General features: G+C 41.7%; 1 protein-coding gene across 1 annotated transcript; it reads left to right on the top strand.

The window, feature by feature from the left end:
- The first annotated feature begins 114 nt into the window (after positions 1-114).
- Positions 115-17,268, top strand: CH25H (cholesterol 25-hydroxylase). The gene is made up of 2 exons (XM_080401783.1): positions 115-11,933; positions 13,611-17,268. Exon 1 carries the CDS (start codon positions 5,935-5,937, stop codon positions 6,760-6,762), a length of 828 nt encoding a protein of 275 aa, XP_080257909.1. The 5' UTR covers positions 115-5,934; the 3' UTR covers positions 6,763-11,933; positions 13,611-17,268.
- Positions 17,269-17,943: the final 675 nt, after the last annotated feature.

Below are 17,943 nucleotides of genomic sequence, written 5' to 3'. Positions count from 1 at the left end.
TGTTTCATGAATGTGTGTGAAACTTTTGTGACAGACTCAGCTTCCTAGATTCTGTCCCATTATTCATCCATACAACAAGTAAAATAAAAAAGTAAAATAGCCAAGTAAGTGTTCATTTTACTTTTGTCTTGAAAGAGGTTTTTCCTAAGTCTAACAGGCCATTCAGGTTGTTTTGAGGAAATTCTCTTATGACTTTTAAGGAAGGTACCAACAGTGACTAACTGCTTACAAGATAGAGTCATTTTCTAAGCCTCCAGGTGAGGCTTCTTTCAAACGACTGGCATGTTAGAAAGTTTCTTGTATCACATTCTTAAACCTTGGGTAATTGGATTGCTTGACAAACTGGTAACCTCATAAATTGCATTTAACCACGTAGTAAGGCAGGGAACTAATCTTTGTCGTGGTATGTTTGACCCAGCTTTTGACCTTTGTCATCTTCCATAATAAATAAGCTCAGGCTGTACCTTTCTGTACATTCTGAATACAGTAGATATGCAGTCAAGATAGCAGGGTGTGATAAATCCTGTGTGTTGCCAGCTTTGTCAGCTGATGAACCCCCAGCGTGCCTGGAAATAAAGCCAGAATAGCGGAAGCTTTACACAAAAGCCATTATGGAGCTTCTCTGCTTCACTGGAGCATGGCTGAGACTGGGAATTGTGAGCTGCTGTGTTTTCCCTGGCTTGCTAAAGTTACACACACTGTATGACACAAACTTGGAGAGGTGTCAGTGGAAACAAGTGTGGGAAATGAGACACCCTGAACGTAGAGGAGAAGAGCAAAAGCTTGGTCTGGTAAGAGTGAGCAGTGACGAACGGTACATTTTTCAGAGCAGGTGTTAATGTACTTGGGCCTGTTACGGAGACATCTTTGTGTTATAGGACATATATGATGTTGAAGGTTTGCTGAACTTCAGCTTTGGATCATATAAAAGTGTAGTAGCATAACAGAGGGCATCAGACACCTTCTGCTGACTTAGTCTGAGCGTTTTGTGATGCAAAGAAACTATGCTAGAAATCCAGAAGGAGGTAGTCCCAGTTCGGTTGATGGATTGCCACTCACAGACCTGTGTGCATCTGAAGTAAATGCATGATCCAGGGATTTGACTTAGAGATGTACAAAACAACTGGGCATACAAGGGCTTACGCAGACATAAAGGCAGGTGGTTTTGTCCATATTGTGCTTGAAAATTGAAAAGGATTTTTTTTATAGTCACCTGCAAGTATATTCACACTGTTTCAGGCAGAAGGCCTAAGGATGGTAGAGTGCGTGCACGTTAGTGGTGCGTACTGAATGATGTACTAGCTCAGTGCAGAGTATTTGTACACTATTTAGTGATTCCGTAGGTGATGAGAACTCTTGACAAAAATTTACACACCAACTCAACACAGAAGTGCCTCAGCATAGGAAGTGGTGGTAAACTTGCGGCCTGTAAAAGAAACAGTTTTGTCAGCTTGGGAACAAAAGAAACCCATTTTCTGTAAATTACTCTTTATGGTGAATGTATCATGAAAAAAAAATAGGAATACTTTAATATCATGAAAAGCTACAAATGGCTTTAATCTGTAAGACATGAGAGAAAAACCTTGATGGCTGAATAATTTTGCTGATATATAATAAAATGTGGCTCTGGTGGAAGATTTTGCTATAATTAAAGCATTTGTAACGTCTTCTCCCTTTCTTTGATGTCTTATAAAATACAAACTCATGCTGCAGCATCGCTCATCGTGAGCATGCTAATGGCCTCTCTTCTTCAGTAGCCTATTTTCAAATAACTTTATAATATAAACAAAATCATTGAAGTCATCAATTAAATAAAAAATTACAAAGGTTGGGTGGACAGTTGTCACACCTGTAACGTGGTCGATTGCCTGAGTCTTATTTTCTGAGGATACTGAGCTGAGAAGTGTCTGCATTGCTTCCCGACTCCTCCAGAGACGATGCGTATGTGTTAGTTGCGGAGGATGCAAATCAGTTTCTCGCTACTGAATTACAAATTCTGAATGAAAGAATTTTAGGATCTTTTCCTGATGGTTATTATTTTGAAAACTGATCCTGATAACAGCTTGAGAATTAACAACTGGCTTTGCTGGCAGCTTTCTATCAGAGTTTGTTGATTAGACCTTTGCTTGCGCTCCCTTTCCCTGGGGCTGGAGAGGCTGTCGGTGGCGCTTGGCTGGGGAGGTGGAGCGTTGGCGTGAAAATATTTTGATGAACACAGTGTGTTAGTTCTGATAAGGATGTTGTGCTGAAGCTGAAGTTTTTCATCAGGACTGACGAGGGGAACGTGTGTTCTTCATCCCCAAGCACTCGGTGCAGCCGCGGGCCCAGGGTTCAGGCAGCTCACCTGGGATGCCAGGAGCGGCGGCTCAAGTCCCTTGGGTGGATTCGGATCCTGGGCTTGGGTCTCGGCGTATACCTGACCGTAAGGAGACCATAAGTTGAAAAGACGTAACTACGCAGAGCTCCCTCCTCCCCGCCCCGCCGGCCACCCCCGCGAGGCCTGCGGCAGATCCGTGCCTGCCGACTTTCTGTGCTGCGGCGAAACGGTGTGTGTTTCGCTGTCCCTGCAAACGCGAGCAAACGCTGCGGGCCGCCTCCCGCGAGCTGTAGCGCAGCGCAAACGCTCGCCGGGAAGGTCGCGGCGGCGGGCGGCCCCGTTTGCGCTGCGCTACCGCCGGGGGGCGCCGTTGCGCGCGGAGCGGCCCGTGCGGCAGCGCGCGGGGTCTGGCGCCACCCGCCGCCCGGCAGCGCCCGCGCCTCGCACCGGCCGCCCGAGTGAGGTGAGCGGGGCGTGAGGGGCGCGGGCCCGGCGTGTCTTCCCAGCGCGGTAGCGATTTCCTTTAAAATGAGAGAAGGGGCTGCGTCTGCCTGCCTTCCCCCGGCTGCTGCGGCCCTGGCCGGGCCACCAGCCCGCTTTCCCGGCCCCCTCCTGCGGCAGGGCAGGGGGCTCGGCGTGCCCTGGGGGTGCTGCCTGGCCCCTGGTACAGCAAGTATCCTGCCCTACAGAGGGGGAGGAGAGGAGGAGGAGGGAAAAAGAACTTTTGCCTCTGCTGCTGTGCCGTTAGTTTCAGCGTGTTGATCCCGGTTCTTCCTCCTGCTAACTTTCCCTCATTTTCCTGCCGGCTGAGTGTTTCGCTGTTTACCTCATAGCTTGTACCTAGCGGTGGAGCCTGGGGTAGGTGCTTGCGTCTTGTGCTCATGTGGAATCTATTTAAGACCCTTTGCGGGGCCTCATTCCAAACTATATGCCCTTCAACCTAAACTCCGTAGCAGGAGTTTTCGAGAGACCCGTTTACAGCCTCACAGCACATGGGAAAGTTTGGCAGCGTCGTCGCTTGAGTGAAAAAAGCTGGGGTCGTGTTGCTGAATTAAGCACAGGCAGGGGTTTGCGTGCGCTTTGTCGGTTCTTCGCGTCGTACCTTGTGCTGACAAAGAAAACCAGGCCCGCGGAGCGGGACGTGCTGAGCGCTGCGCGGTGGCTCTGCCACGCCGCTGGGACGGCGTCTCTGGAGGGCGAGGACTTGCCCGCTCCGATGCATGAGGGTTCGCTTTCCGAGCACACGCACTTGCTGCGCGGCCTCTGTCTCCCTCCGGCGCCAGCCCTGCGGCTCGGCACGGCCCGGCTCGGCACGGCCTGCCCTGTGGGGCGCCTGCAGCTGCGGTGCGGAGCGCGGGCGGCTGCGCGGCCCCGCTGCGGCGTGCGGAGCCCGGCTCGGGGCAGCGCCAGGCTCCCAGGTAAGTTCCGCTCACCTTGCTTGGGCTTGCTGTTGCAGGGTATACTAGTAAGAGTGCTGTAGAATTCCGTTATTTTTCCTTAAAGGACTTAAATACTTTTCTGTGACCTAATCTGCAGGCAAAATGTCTGTTCTTTAAATTTTAGCTTACAGGCTGTGGTGGTTCTAAAACTTCTTGAGACTCACAGGGCTGTTAGGAATTAGTCAGAGGAGTGTCTTCAGGGCAGCTGAGCAATTTCTGTCAGTCTTCCTTTAGGCAGATTTGGAATGTGTTATAGAATTCGTTTAGTCCCTCCGTAATTCTAATAAAACAGAAAATCACATATCCTGTCTGGGAAGCTTGATTTCTGATTGTACCTACATAAATCAACAGAAAGCATCTCTCACAAAAATATTTTCAGACCCAGATGGTGATTGAGTTACAAATGCATTTTTCATGTCCTTATTGTGAAATGGAGGTCAGGATAGAATATGATGAGAAGATTGAAATAAAGCTCTTTGATATAGATCCTTATCCATTAGATCAGTGTCTCTCACTGGGTTTTAGTTTCACTACATTCAACAGTCTGAATTCAAGCTCAAAATTCAGCAGAAGTGTCTCACAACAGCAGAGAATCTGAATCTGTTTCTTCTAAAATGCATATGCAATGGGTAGTCTTCGAAGGCCATACCATTCCTGTCTCCAACAAAAAACTTCTAATTGCTTGAATAATAGTACAGATGTTACCGTTTCAGTAAACTCCTTGAAGTCTAACGAGAGAGCAAAATCTGCGCTTACCTTAAGAGGAGAATCTCTTGAAGAGAAAACATTTGTGACTGAAAGCAAACCTAACTATTGGAAATCCATGCATAGTTCAAAAAAGGTCACTGCTAATTAATTATTCTTAATTATTGGGAAGCAAGGAAATTCTGTCTCCCACTTCCCCCCATCAGGTTTTGTTTCTGAATAGCAAAGAGCTAAAACTGTCTGAACAAGCTAATAAAGTCATCCAGGAAGTTGAGCTCATTTCCAATATTAGAATAAATGCTGTACCTACAAAAGACGTGAGTTCATAGGAAGCTCGTGGCAAGCTCTGTTTCCCTAAATGTACAAAGCTTTGTTTGTCTTTTTCTAAAAGCACAAAAGAAGTCATGTCTTAGTGGTTAAATGAAAACCTCCGTCATTTACCCCTAAAATTCTTCTGGCAAATTAGAAATCTTGGGAGTCAAGCCTGCTAGCTTCTGCCAGCTGTGTGCTTGCCCATGGCCAAAAGATGATCTTTTAAAGGACATATGTCTAACCAGTAGTGCTTTTAGTTGCATATGTTAGTTTGATACACGGGTAAAGGATGATTTCCATATCATACTGCTCAAAGAGCTGTGGGGATGTGGACTGAATATTGTAACAATGCAATAATACTTGTCATTAAGTATCTGTTTGGAAGCATAATGAGATTTTTACCTTGTATTCATCCCAGCAACTGGGGATGTTTTATTCTTCAAAAGTTGTTGGCTCAGTTTTGCATCTCGTCAAGTCAGGTGGATTTTGCCAGGAAAGGTAGTTACAGGAGCGTAAGGGAAAATAGGACCTCAAAAGTAGGTGGAGACGAGTCACAGCAACCACATTTTCAGACTGGAAGCATAGTGTAGGTCTCCTTAAGGTTTTGACTTAGCCTTTTGTATACCCAAGGGATCATTAAGAAAACATGTGTCTGCACACGTCCATCCGTTACCCACCAAACATCCACAGCTCAGACCTGGGGTTTAGATACACATACATCTTTGGTAGCAGTCACATAAAAAAATCCACATTCGGTTGTATTTCGATACTCATAAAGGCAAAAGGCTAACAAAGGATGACACCATTTAAAATTAGTAAGAGAAGCAGCTTTTCAAGTGTGTGCACTGAGTGGAAAATATTCCTATCCTCTTTCTCTGTATTCCAGTGTTAGAGCTCTGTATTCCAGTGTTAAGAGTTCTGCATGTCTGCTTGTTTTTCTTACCATGCAAGTCTCTTGTAGAGCTCCAGTGATTACCTTGTCCAGCTAGTTCTGTTCTGAGGTTATAATGCATTATACCGCTTCTGTATAACAGGAAAGGGAACTTCCTCTTTAAAGCTACGTATTACTAAGCAAGGAGGATTTCTGATGGGCGGAGTTTTCCTTTGAGCGGGCTAGATAAAGGCTTGCAGGATTTACAGACGTCTCAGACTGCAGTCAGCATGAACTGCAGCCTGCCAGGCAGAGCGCTGCTCAGCCGCCACGCAATGGATGGACAGCAGGACAGGTTGTGCCTTCAGTCTCTTTGGGACTTTGTCACAGCAAAGGAGCCATTGATCAAGTCACCGTTTTTTCCAGTGCTGTTTTCTTTTACAGCATACATGGCTTTCTGTCTTCCATATATTGCACTGGACTTTTTAAGCACCAGGCTACCAAACTTGAGAAAATACAAAATCCAGCCACAGAACTATCCAACTCTTGGAATGATGGTGCCTTGCATTATTCAAAGTGCATATCACCATGTTGTTTTAATCTTCCCAGTGACATTTCTCCACTGGTACTGGAGACCAGTGAATCTACCAGTGATAGCTCCAGAGCTGCCAGAGGTCCTGCTGGAAGTAGGAGTTTGCCTGCTTCTCTTTGATTTTGAGTACTTCCTGTGGCATTTGCTTCATCACAAGGTGTCTTGGCTCTACAAGACCTTCCACAAGGTACATCACAAACATGTGTCAACATTTGCTCTTACTACACAGTATTCCAGTGTATGGGAATTGCTCTCACTGGGATTTTTTGCTGCTATCAACCCGGTGTTCCTCGGATGCCATCCTTTGACAGAAATGATTTTCTTCCTTGTAAACATTTGGTTGTCAGTGGAGGATCATTCAGGATACGACCTTCCATGGTCAACTCACCGACTTGTGCCTTTTGGTTTGTATGGAGGAGCACCACATCATGATCTCCATCACTTGAAATTCAAGTCAAACTATGCTCCTTACTTCACCCACTGGGACAAACTCTTTGGGACATTCACAGAGTCGCATTCTAATTAAGGATATTTACCTGTGGACAGTCTCTTATTTTTTTTATGGACTGAACTGGGACATTAACTTTTCAGAGACATACAGAAGATTGTATATTTGAAGCTGCTTATAAAAGCAATAGCTATTTATAAGAAATCCTCTTAATATATGTGTATTGGTATGTATACTTGGAGCTGCCTATGTTAAATGACTGCAAATGGGAGGAGGGTAAATATCTGTTGCTTAAATTTGTTTGAGTCAAAGATGTAAGGGAAGCATTAAGAGACATTTTCTCTTCTTTCCTTCTTTCCAGCTTTCATAAAGCATGCATTGTATTACTGTATGATGTTTTATGCATACGCCAGAACAATTATCTTACTGTTGTAGGATGATTTATGATGTAAACAGAAAAGGTACATATCATGGGATTTGTGGAGTTTAATCTGCCAGAGCATATTATTGCACAATGATTATGTAGAACATTGCTGCCAAACAAATCTAGTTGGCTAACTGTGCAATAATTTCAGTATTTCTATTTTAAGCCTTGATGTTCTGTCTGTTTTCAGTAAAAAATAAATATGGTAATTAAAAAAATTATATTCCTTTTCATTTTATTCAGTCCTCTGTTCATATTAGGAACAGGCATGATTCCTTTTGCATAGGTATAATTTGTTTGAGTTTCAGACTTTTCTTACTAAAATATTGTCATGTTATTGCAAAAGCGAACCATTTACTTTTTCTGCAGAATCACATGTTATTTTTAACTAGTTTTCAATTTGGTAGAAACAGAATATTGAGGAATGCAGTTCAAAAAACTGTGGTGAGATTTTATTATTACATTTGTGAGAAGCTTTAATAATTTTCACTGAATTTATGGTGTGAGACCAGAACATTAAGCAGCTTCGTAATAAAAGGGAGTATTGGTCCTTCACAACCACATCAGTTAATGGCTACTTGCATGCAAAAAACTAAATATAAAGGAAAATAAACAGGGTTTCTACAGAATATATGATTATTTCAAGCAGATTTTAGAAGAATGGAATCAAACCTTTCAGGATCCTAACCTGCAGAGCAAACTGGCTACATGTTGCTAGAAGAACAGTTGTATACAGAACATTGCCATGTAGTCACACAGAAGTCTCACTGAGAATAAAAAAAAAAGGCATGAAAAGATGCGCAGGTCTTACATGCCTCATTTGGCAGAGATCCACATGGATTTCTTATGTACGCTACACAACATTTTAATGCTTGTAATCTTCTATCATAATGACTCATAAACTTCTCAGGATAGTGATGGGAGCAGAGAAAGTACAAATAATGTAGAGAGTGTGTAACAAACACTTATGCATCATCATCCAAAAATGTCTTTTTCATTACATCTGGAGGGTTGTGTGACCTTACAGAGGCTGTTTGTCCAGGAGAAGAGAGAAGCCTTAGTATTCCAACAATCTGAACTTATAAAGGGAACAGCGCTTTTGGACACTGACTGCATCTTTTTGGTAACAGGAAATAATCTTCGTAAACATCTTCATAAACAGTATGAAATGCTGCAATTTTAATACTTAACTATTCCCTTTGCTCTCTGGATATCACAGAACAGCAACCACCCTTCTTTTCAGTGGTAAGAACATGACACATCCTGAGGGCAAAACCTGAGACTTAAAAGACTAAAAACTGGACTTTTTGCCATGCATCTATTCAGCTGAGAGAAATAATTCCAAATCTTTCTGATGATTATAATTTAAATATTTTGGGGTGTGCTACAAAGAGAAGAAAGTATTCTTTTTTTTCTGCCAAATACAGGATGCAAAATACAGTCTCTGATTTCTTTGAGCTGTTTAGCCATTTTGAGGTATCCCAAAGTTACTCATTCAGTTCTAGAAATCCCACTTAATTCATCTGGGGAAATACTGAGCATCTGTTGGGGGTGCTCTGTGGTTTCAATGAGTTATACCTTATACTGTAAGTATATATTGTAACTGTACACCATAACAGTCTATTTCATGTACTATTGGCGCTCTAAGTAAGCAAGGCTAAGGCTAACTGGTACTTGGATATGTTGCTATAGGATGCCTATGAGCAAATCCCACAAGAAAGGTTGTCGCTGAACCCACAGGGATTATTCCACTTTTTTACATGAAGCTTAAGAGTTGATATAACAAATGCTTTACTACTGGAGGAAGAGTCCTAGTCAGATGCAGGCAAAACTATGCTTGCTCTTGTCAGGTGAGTGAGTCTCATTTGGCATTGGCAGCATAGCGTAAGAGGTGAGGGTGATCAAAGGGGCAATGGAAGAAGGCAAGTACTGCACGAGGATCCCGCCTACTCCTCTCTCCCTCACATCCTCAATGTTTGCATGACTTCAGACATACACCAAGAATGCATTTCCTCAAATGTGGAATTTCCCCCAGGGTATATCTGTACTGAACCTCATGCCAATCAGACCTGGAGTCTTGGTGTAAAGGCTCGTTATTGCATGAACTTGGAATACTTAAAAAAAAAAAAAAAAAGGCAAATTAAAAAAAAATAGCTGTCAGATGAAAATTTGACTTGTATGTGTCTGGAATGGCTTATTTGAATTTCATGCTAGAAATATCTGCCCTTCGTCATCATGACATAATCCTAGCATACCTTGTCCCTATTTCTTGAATGCTTTGAAGTTACCTTAGGCTCTAAACTATAAGGGATTGAAACCATTTGCATATTGTGTGTACTTTGAAGCACTTTCTGAAAGTGTACTGTAATATGACTTTAGGTGTATGTATAAGAAAAACACATGAGCAGAAGACCCAGACAAACAGGTAAGTTTAGGCCTTTGCCATTCAATGAAAAGCAAAATATAGACAAAAATATATGTTGAAGATAAAGCAAATAAGAGTTGTGTTTTTTCCCTGTTTTCATTGAAAGTTCAGCATATACTGTCCCAGCGAGCGTGAGAGCACAGTGAGTTCTGTGTATTGATGGTGCTGAGATTTTAAAACAGGATTTTACAGACATTACTTCCTATATTTGCATTTCTCCATGGTCTTTGCCACAAATCTTTACCAGACAAATAGAACAGCATGACTCTCTGTTGTAAGCGTTTATGTCAGAAAACTGAAACCAGCTTTCTCTCTTCTGTTCCAAAATTCTGCTATAGCTTCCTTCCTCATTATAATATGCCACAACGTGCCACACACACTTTGTCTAATCTGCTGAAAGCTAATCTGTTGTAATTTGTGAGTAAATAGAGGATGTTTGCACAGACCTTTGAAGCTATAAAATGAGATTTTTTGATGCTCCTGTTGTCCACTTTGTATCTTTAAAAATCCTAATTTAATAAAAGTCATAAGGTTTTATGCATTTCTCTCTGTAAATGTATCTTAGTTCTTAGGCATATGGTTAAATATTGAACTGTTTGTCTGATCTTACAAATTGCATGAGTTCCCAAATTCTCACTGGCAGTTTAGTAGTATACTTGAAATCTAGGCTGTCTTTCAAATGATAATCCAGGCTGGCAAATTTGAGGTAACAGTATACAACACAGTGAAGGGACAGGTTTTTGCTTAGTGGAAGTGTTCTCAGCGGTGCTGCAAAGTGTGCTGCTCAGGTGCTTTGGAGAGAGCGTATGAAGTTTAGAGCCATGCTGAGTCAATATGCGCTTCTGGGAAAGGCTTCATCCGTATTCATGTTGATCAAATGCAAGTACTTTTACAGGGGAAAACAAACACAGTCTATGGTCTACTGCTATGATTTTTTATGATTTGAAAAATAATCTAAGTCATTAATGGATTTAGTGACTTGGTTATTGTAGTGTGTTACATGGATTGAATGACAAACTGGTATCTCCTTGCGAGGTTTGGACTCAAGTCACGCAAAGGTGACTGGTGTTCAGTCTAACTACCTTTGCCAGTGGCTTTCACGGTTGAACTGCGTTTCCGTTCTGCTTGGGTGGGAATTCCAGGATGAGATTATTAGAAGTGGATGTATGGCACTTGTGCTGATTGTCTAGCAATATGTGAGGTAGCTCATTATAGTCCACACATATGTGTATATATATTTGTGCATTTTCTTGATATATATAAACCTAAATATAAATAATTTTTATGTATATATTTTATATATAAAAAGCCCCATTACTTATTTTGTTTGTGTTTATAGCTCTCTCTCTATATATATATATAAGTAAAACTATAGTATATAAGGTATGGTGAAAGAAATCTGGAGGTGGCAACAAATCAGAGTCATGGCTGGTAGTTTGAGAAAGGCAAACTTTTCCACAAAGGACCATGAAGGAGCACTGATAGGGAGAGGTGGGCACGTGTGCTCAGTCTCAGAAGTGGCCTAAGGGTTTTCCCTCAAGTCAGGACATGCTGACAGAGAAAAGACAGCTGAACTTGTGGAGTAGTGTCATTTTCCGCTCAGTTTCAGAAGGAAACTACAGTTACGCAACTGCAGCGTCTGCCCAGTGATTTGCGGACTTGTTACACAATTTAACAGAACTGCACAGAGCAGTAGAGGTCCCAAGATACAAAGTGCTCTCACATTTTATGAAAATCACTAGCAGGGCAGAGGCGAGAGATATTTACACCATTTTATTTACCCATTTACAAAGAAGCAGAGTGGAACCAACTCTGCTGTGCTCTGTGTGAAAGCAGTCTGCTGGTCCCTGCACAAATGAGCGGCTTTGAATTAACTGCAGCCTGTACTCTTTGTTCTTTAACAAAAGGCCAAACAAGATAGAACCGTGATGGTACAGTGTGTGTGTCTGGGGCTGGGGGGTGTCAGTGAGCTTTGGGAACATGGGAGATGACTGAGGACTTTGTGGGACAGTATAGAAAACTTGGAGGTAGCTGGAGGTATGCTGCATCACGGAGGACCTGGCAGAGGTTCTGTGTTTTTTGTGGTCACACTGTGTACCTCATAAAGACAGTAATTCACAGGAAACAAGGATTTACAGACTTACAACTTGCAAGGAGTTTCTTTGATTTGAACTATGCTACGCTTTTTTTTTGTTGAAAAGGGTGAAGGTAAATGTGACAAAATCAGGGAGCCAACTCGTGATCCAAACTGAACCGTTCTGCAGAAAAGGCCTGATGATGAGCTCAGCAGTGTCATGCTTCTGCACAAGAAGGTGAACTCCGGGCTGTGACCCCTATTTGCAAAAAGGGAAAGCAGCTGCTGCAGGAGCGGGAATGGTGGCAGACTGACCACAAGGAAAAGTGAGTGGTGGGAAGCATGGAGTGAATTCTAGGAGGTAGCTCGTATGACAGACATTTTGCGCATACTAAACACCTATTTGTACTTACTCCCAGCAGCCTGTTTGATATGTTATAGTACCAGGAGTCTTTTATGACAGGGATCTTCTTACCTGTAGCTTTCATTGCAACAAGAGTACTGGCAGTCAGTAAAACTGCTGCTGTGTTTCTTATTTTGGCTCCCACTGCATGCTAACCTATTTGAACTAGCTAACTCAAATAGTGTAATGCATTGTAGGTACAGTGCCCTTGAATGATTTCAAGTGTTTACTTTTGGTCTTCAGAAAGTCTGATGCCTTCACAGTAAGAACATGCTGTCTAACAAGAATCTCGGCCTTTGAGGCTTAATAACAAATATAGGGCTGATTTAAGAAAAGAGGAGAAAAAGAAGAAAAAAGAAGAATTAAAAAGAAAAAATAAAAGGGAAACAGTATGCCTAGGGATGCTAAACTTCTGAAACCCTGCCAAGGGTGAGACAAGATAGAAACACGACCATAAAGATCAGTGGTATTTTGAGTGGCTAAAACCGCTAGGACAGTTGCAGCTTACCTGACATTCACTGAGAAAGGTATCTTCAAGCTTGACTAAATAATCTTTGTCCTTAAACCAACTTCCAAAGTCTGTGGAAGTTAATGTAGGAAGGCCTTCTGTGAACTTCAGAGCCCCCATTATTTTAGGACTGGTAATTGTAGCCCATGAAGTTTTGCTATGGAATAGCAGCAGTTCTAAGTGACAGCACAGGAATGTTGTGATTTAATTGTGTGAGTATGTAATTTTCTGTATTTCTACATCTCTGTCCCTGAAAAAATTTTTGCAGTATCATTATTGTAAACTTTTTTCCTAGGTCAGTCGCTTCTCTTTTAATTTATCTAGTTTAAGACTCAAGATTGCCTGATAGTAATGTAAACTTACATAAATTCTGGGAGTAGAGACATGAATCATCAAATGAAGTAGCCTTTTCTGAGAAAAATGGTACTCCACATTAAGTGGAGATGAAATCACTGTAAAGAATTTTTCTAGAAATTGCAAATTGCTTTTATTTGCCTCTAAAACTGTAAGGTCTGAAAATTGAGCAGACTAGCCAGGAAGCTATGTGTGCATTCAGGTTCATCTGGCTTTTTCTTCTTGTGATTGTCCCGTAGATCCAAACAGATCACTCTGTCCCAAACTGTGTACTCTGGCCTCCAGTCTCTTTGACTGTAGCAATCCATGCTGTCTGCTTGCTTCGATACCTCATTTTACAAACATCTGTGAAGCCCACAACCTAGCAAAGCCAGCCCTAGCCTCATCCAGCTCAGCTGTCCCCCCAGCTCTGCATCCCCACCTTCAGAAAGCCTCTTTGCATAGGGTAGTTCCAGCTCTTGCCCCTAACTCCTGTTCTGCTCTTACACAGCTTAGTACATCCCTGCACCAATCAGAGAGAGAACAAGCTCTGGAGCATATCTGAAAATGAAAACACTCCAGCTCTTTTCTTTCTTCTTTTTTATTTAATTTTCTCTATAGCGTTGTTTAGTCAGCAACAGCTGGCTATAACATCATGCTACCAGTTCCAGAAATGGTTCCTCTTTTGTAGATGGGTTGAAACAAGCTGCGCTTCCTTTGCTTGAGCAACACTCCGAAAGCATTCCCCCTCGCCTGCAGGTATCGCATTGATCTGCGTTGTGTCAACCTGGCTGATGTAAGTTGTTTTGCATCCAGAGTGGAAAGAATGAAAAAAAACCCCAAACCTGAGTGGGCCCTAATTCTTTCCTGCCAAGTAGAAGGTTGGTTTTAGCCTGCAGCATGTCAAGATGAAGTTTAAACCTCTCCTCTGAAAAAAGGAAGTGCTGTTGAAGACTTCAGCAATGTTTCCTATGGGCCGAAACTAGCATCTGAATCTGGAAGGGTGGGGAAAAAAAGCTTACTCAAAAGTACAAGGATCTGAAATATTTTCTGGGGTTTTCTCAACTTTGTAATAAAAAAGGGGAATAACAGTCTTTAAGGACAGAGAGAGTGGAATTTTTCTTGTGGTAAAGGGGGAGTTTTATTTCCACATGAAATCCTGGGTTAGACCTCAAGCAGCATTGTAAAGGTAGTAAAACAAAATCTGTGTAAATGACTAGTCTGAACACTGGCTAAGGTTAACTGTCTCTGTCTTGCAGCAAGGAGAATTGCTCCTGCATTGAACACTGATAATTTTCTACTTACAGTTCTCATTCATCCCCTCTTTCTCTTGGGTGTTCCCCCCCTTCCTTCTTTTTCATGATGCCATAACACTCTGCAAAGGTAGTTTTGCCTCCAAAAGCTTCCTGGTTCTTGCTCAACTTTATTACTGGACCTCCTTTAAAGGGAATGAAAATTGAGAGACTATCAACAGTTAGAAGTGATGCTAGTTCACAACTCTTCTAATCACACACTGAGGACAATATGATAATGTGTGTCAAAGCCTTTAATCTGTCATGGTTTTGGGACTCTATTTTTATCTACTGTCAGCCTTATTTTAAAAAAAAAGTCTCACTCATGAATATATACTTTTAAAATGAATGCTAAGGTTATAACTTTCTGGAACATTTTTCTGGAAATTAGGATAATCAAAAGATTTTCTTGGAGATCTGCTCAACTGAAGCAGATTCCAAACTGTGCTGAGGCTGCTGGGTGACTGGACTTCATTTGATTAAAAATGTTCATTCCTGACCCCTTAGGAAGTAATGAGCAACATAGATGCTAAATCTTAGTTGAATATATTCTGCATAGATCTATGACTGGTGTTGCCTACATGTATTTTACTTTACAAGATGCAGGCTGGCCATAGGTGAAATGGAAAGGGTGGCTTCAACTTTGAAGAGGGTTGTGCGATGCTGATGATGCAATGGTTCAGAATTGTAATGAGAACTGTGTGCCTTTTGTAGGAAAACTAACCAGTCTGGATAAAAGACTGAGAAAAAAGAAATTCAAAAGTGGTCAGCTTCTAGTGGTGGACCTGCCTTCTGTCTAGACAGTGAAGCTGCAGCTTGAGCACATGTGCCTAGCATCCAGTTTGTCTTCTTTTTCTAAGGGTTGCAGAACTAGAGAGCCTGGCTCCCTGCTCCTTTCCTAGTCAGGGGAGCTGAGGACAAAGAGAATAAAGCTGGCCAGTACTGGGGCATATCAGCTTAATGACATGCAAATATTCTGCAAGAAATTAGAGTTAGATAAATTGCATTTATCTAATGTAAGAATTCAGATAAATTACATTTATATAAAACCCATTCTGAAGTGAAAACAGAGACTTAACATTATGATCTCATTGGGACGCAAAGCTCTGGCATGTTATTTCAGAAGTACTTGCTAAAAATGTCTTTTTGGGTTTTGGGTATTTTTTCTTCTCTTCAATTCATCTTTTATCCTATCATGTACCAGTTTCCTGTACCATCTCCATATTGAACCTAATGACCAGTTCCACAGACTTACTGCTCTGCCCTCAAACTCTTGTTCTCCTCCCAAACATCTGCTGTTTCTAATCTCAGGCTCCTGTGCCCTCCCAGAACTCACAGCGTAGCATAGCCATAACTCATGGCAGCTCTGCAGCGGCAGCTTGATAGCAGTGGAGGAGCTTGTAAGGGGGGCAGGCTCTGGGCTGGATCAGGGCACAGTGCTCTCTGGTCTCTCCACCTGCCTCCACAGGGGCAGAGCCTTGGGGCCACACGGGAAGGGGTACACAGATGTGCAGAGCTGTCTAGGAACAGCTGCATGCATCACGGAAAAATCAGTGTTTTCTGTGACTTTAATGGTCTCACTTGGAAAAACTGCCATCTGGAATCAAACCAGGTGGGGTATTTTTCCTTTCCATTTTTAGAAAGAAAGTTACATTATCTATTTCTTGGTATTTTACATTTTTATATTGATGCAAAAGTATTAGCTTAATATGGAGACAAAACTAAAAGCATTTAATCTTGAAAAATTGAAATGAATCATACAGGTGTTTTACTTTAAAAAATTGACTTTTAGCCCCAGTGAAAATAATACAAATTTCCTAGGTTTTTTAATAATCCAAATACACATCTTTTCAGCAAGTAAAATTTTTGGTTTATTCTGAAAAAAATTACCTAGCTGCTATGTGAGACTCTGATGCATGACATCTCTGGAGGATATGTCCTCATATTTCAACTCTGACATCAAAAGACAGTGTGTTTTCCTTTCTTTCTTTACTCTGGCTTATCTTCTTGGTGTTGTGTAGCAACCAGGAATGTATACAAGACATCTATTTTCCACATATTATTATGTGTATTTAATAAGCTCATTAATGAAAAGCTCTTCCTAGCTGGGCTACTGACAGTGTATATTATCGTTTATTGAATATTTAAATCCTTTAATTTATTTGGATGGATGATTTGATGTCAGGAGGGAATGAAAAATGCAGTCTGTTTTGTAGGTGCTGTGCACAGTTTATACATGGAATTTACATAAACCAGATACTGAAAATAATGTCATTCCTACCATTGGGATCTCATTTTAATTGAGGCTTATTTTGGGTTTGGAGATTATCTAGAAGCAAAGGCTGTAAATGCTGCTTCTGTTTTCTAATGGTGCAAGCAAAAACCTGCATCCCACCACCCCTAAAGGCAGTTGATCATTCAGCGTTTTGCAGCTGAATCATCTCTGTGTTTATTTTACATAAACTCTGAGGTTTTTCACCCTAATTGCCGTGGGTTTTTTTTATACCCAATAATGATTTTGCCACATACAATGAAATTTCATTCCTGCTTTCTTAATGTGTTCTGATTACATGTCTTCTAACTCAACAGGAGTCATAACTATAGGTGCTAGGTCACATAGAGAATATCACATATCATTCAGAGTTGAAACTAATCGTTAGTTCTTTACTGAAGAGGTCACTAAAGCTTGCACGAGTGTGATCTACAAAGCTCTTTTGTTGAACTCTTTTCTTTTCTGAAGGCCAGTGTAATCTCTGTGTATTGCATGAATGAGGGCAAGACTGAGCAATGAAACTCCCAGTAACATGCTGGGCAGAGCTGGATTAAAGAGATGTAGAGCCTCAGCCTGTTGGAAATGGGCTGTAGGGGAGGGTGGCCTGTATTTCAAAGAACTTAAAAGTCACATAGAGTTCAGCAGCCTGGGACACCACTTTCTGCAAAAAATGTGGTCAGAATCAGAGCTGAGATTCCTAATGGTGCTCCACAACTTTTAAAGGATTTTTGAATCTGAAACTGAAGGAAGACAGTGTGTCCTGGCATCACTGTCTTGTATTTTCTTGAAAACCAAAACCAAAACCCCCACCAAAAATAACAACAAAGAAAAAAGGGGGGGGGGGGGGAGGGGGGGAGAAAAAGAAAGCAGCAACAAGCTTCTGAGAAGGAAGATTTAGTAGCTTTAGATGCTACCACTTTTCTTAGGGAGGAGGGAGTCAAAATCCTCATGGATTATTTTGATTGGGAAACCAGTTGAGCTGTGGGGGATGTGGAGCTGAAGGAAATCACAAACAGGGAATGAAACTGAGCATGGTGCAGAAGGAAAGGAGGCTGGCATAGCAGGGCTGTAGGATGTGATTTATGGAGGGGGAAGAAGATGGCTTAAGGTGAGCTGCTGGGTCACCGGTGAGGCTGGGGAGGAGGCTGGTAACAGTTGGTTACAACTGCTTACTGCTAAATTGCCCGAGGTAACTTAGGCACATTATGACATGGACACCCACAAGGAAAATGAAAGTAGACTGAATGGTGAGTTATTTTTGATTGCTCATAGAAGCATTTTGTCTCTTAGAGGTTAGAGATGTGTTTGCTATCAACTCAGTTTAATTAGAAACATTCTTCTTATATATTAAAAACATCAAAGGGGATACTAAAAAATTGTCAAAGAAAATAGATCAGGACTATCATCTCACTTGTCCTCTTCGCTAAAAATCATAAGTTCCTTGCCATCATAGAGCTCTGACTTAATGCTTCTTGGAGAAAACTTCCGATAATTTTCAATCTTTATGTTATGAGAAATACAGCTTTTT

Source organism: Falco punctatus, assembly GCF_963210335.1.
Source record: "Falco punctatus genome assembly, chromosome: 9".
NCBI lineage: Eukaryota > Metazoa > Chordata > Aves > Falconiformes > Falconidae > Falco > Falco punctatus.
Note: the sequence above shows the minus strand (reverse complement) of the source record. Positions and strands in the feature narration are given on the sequence as shown.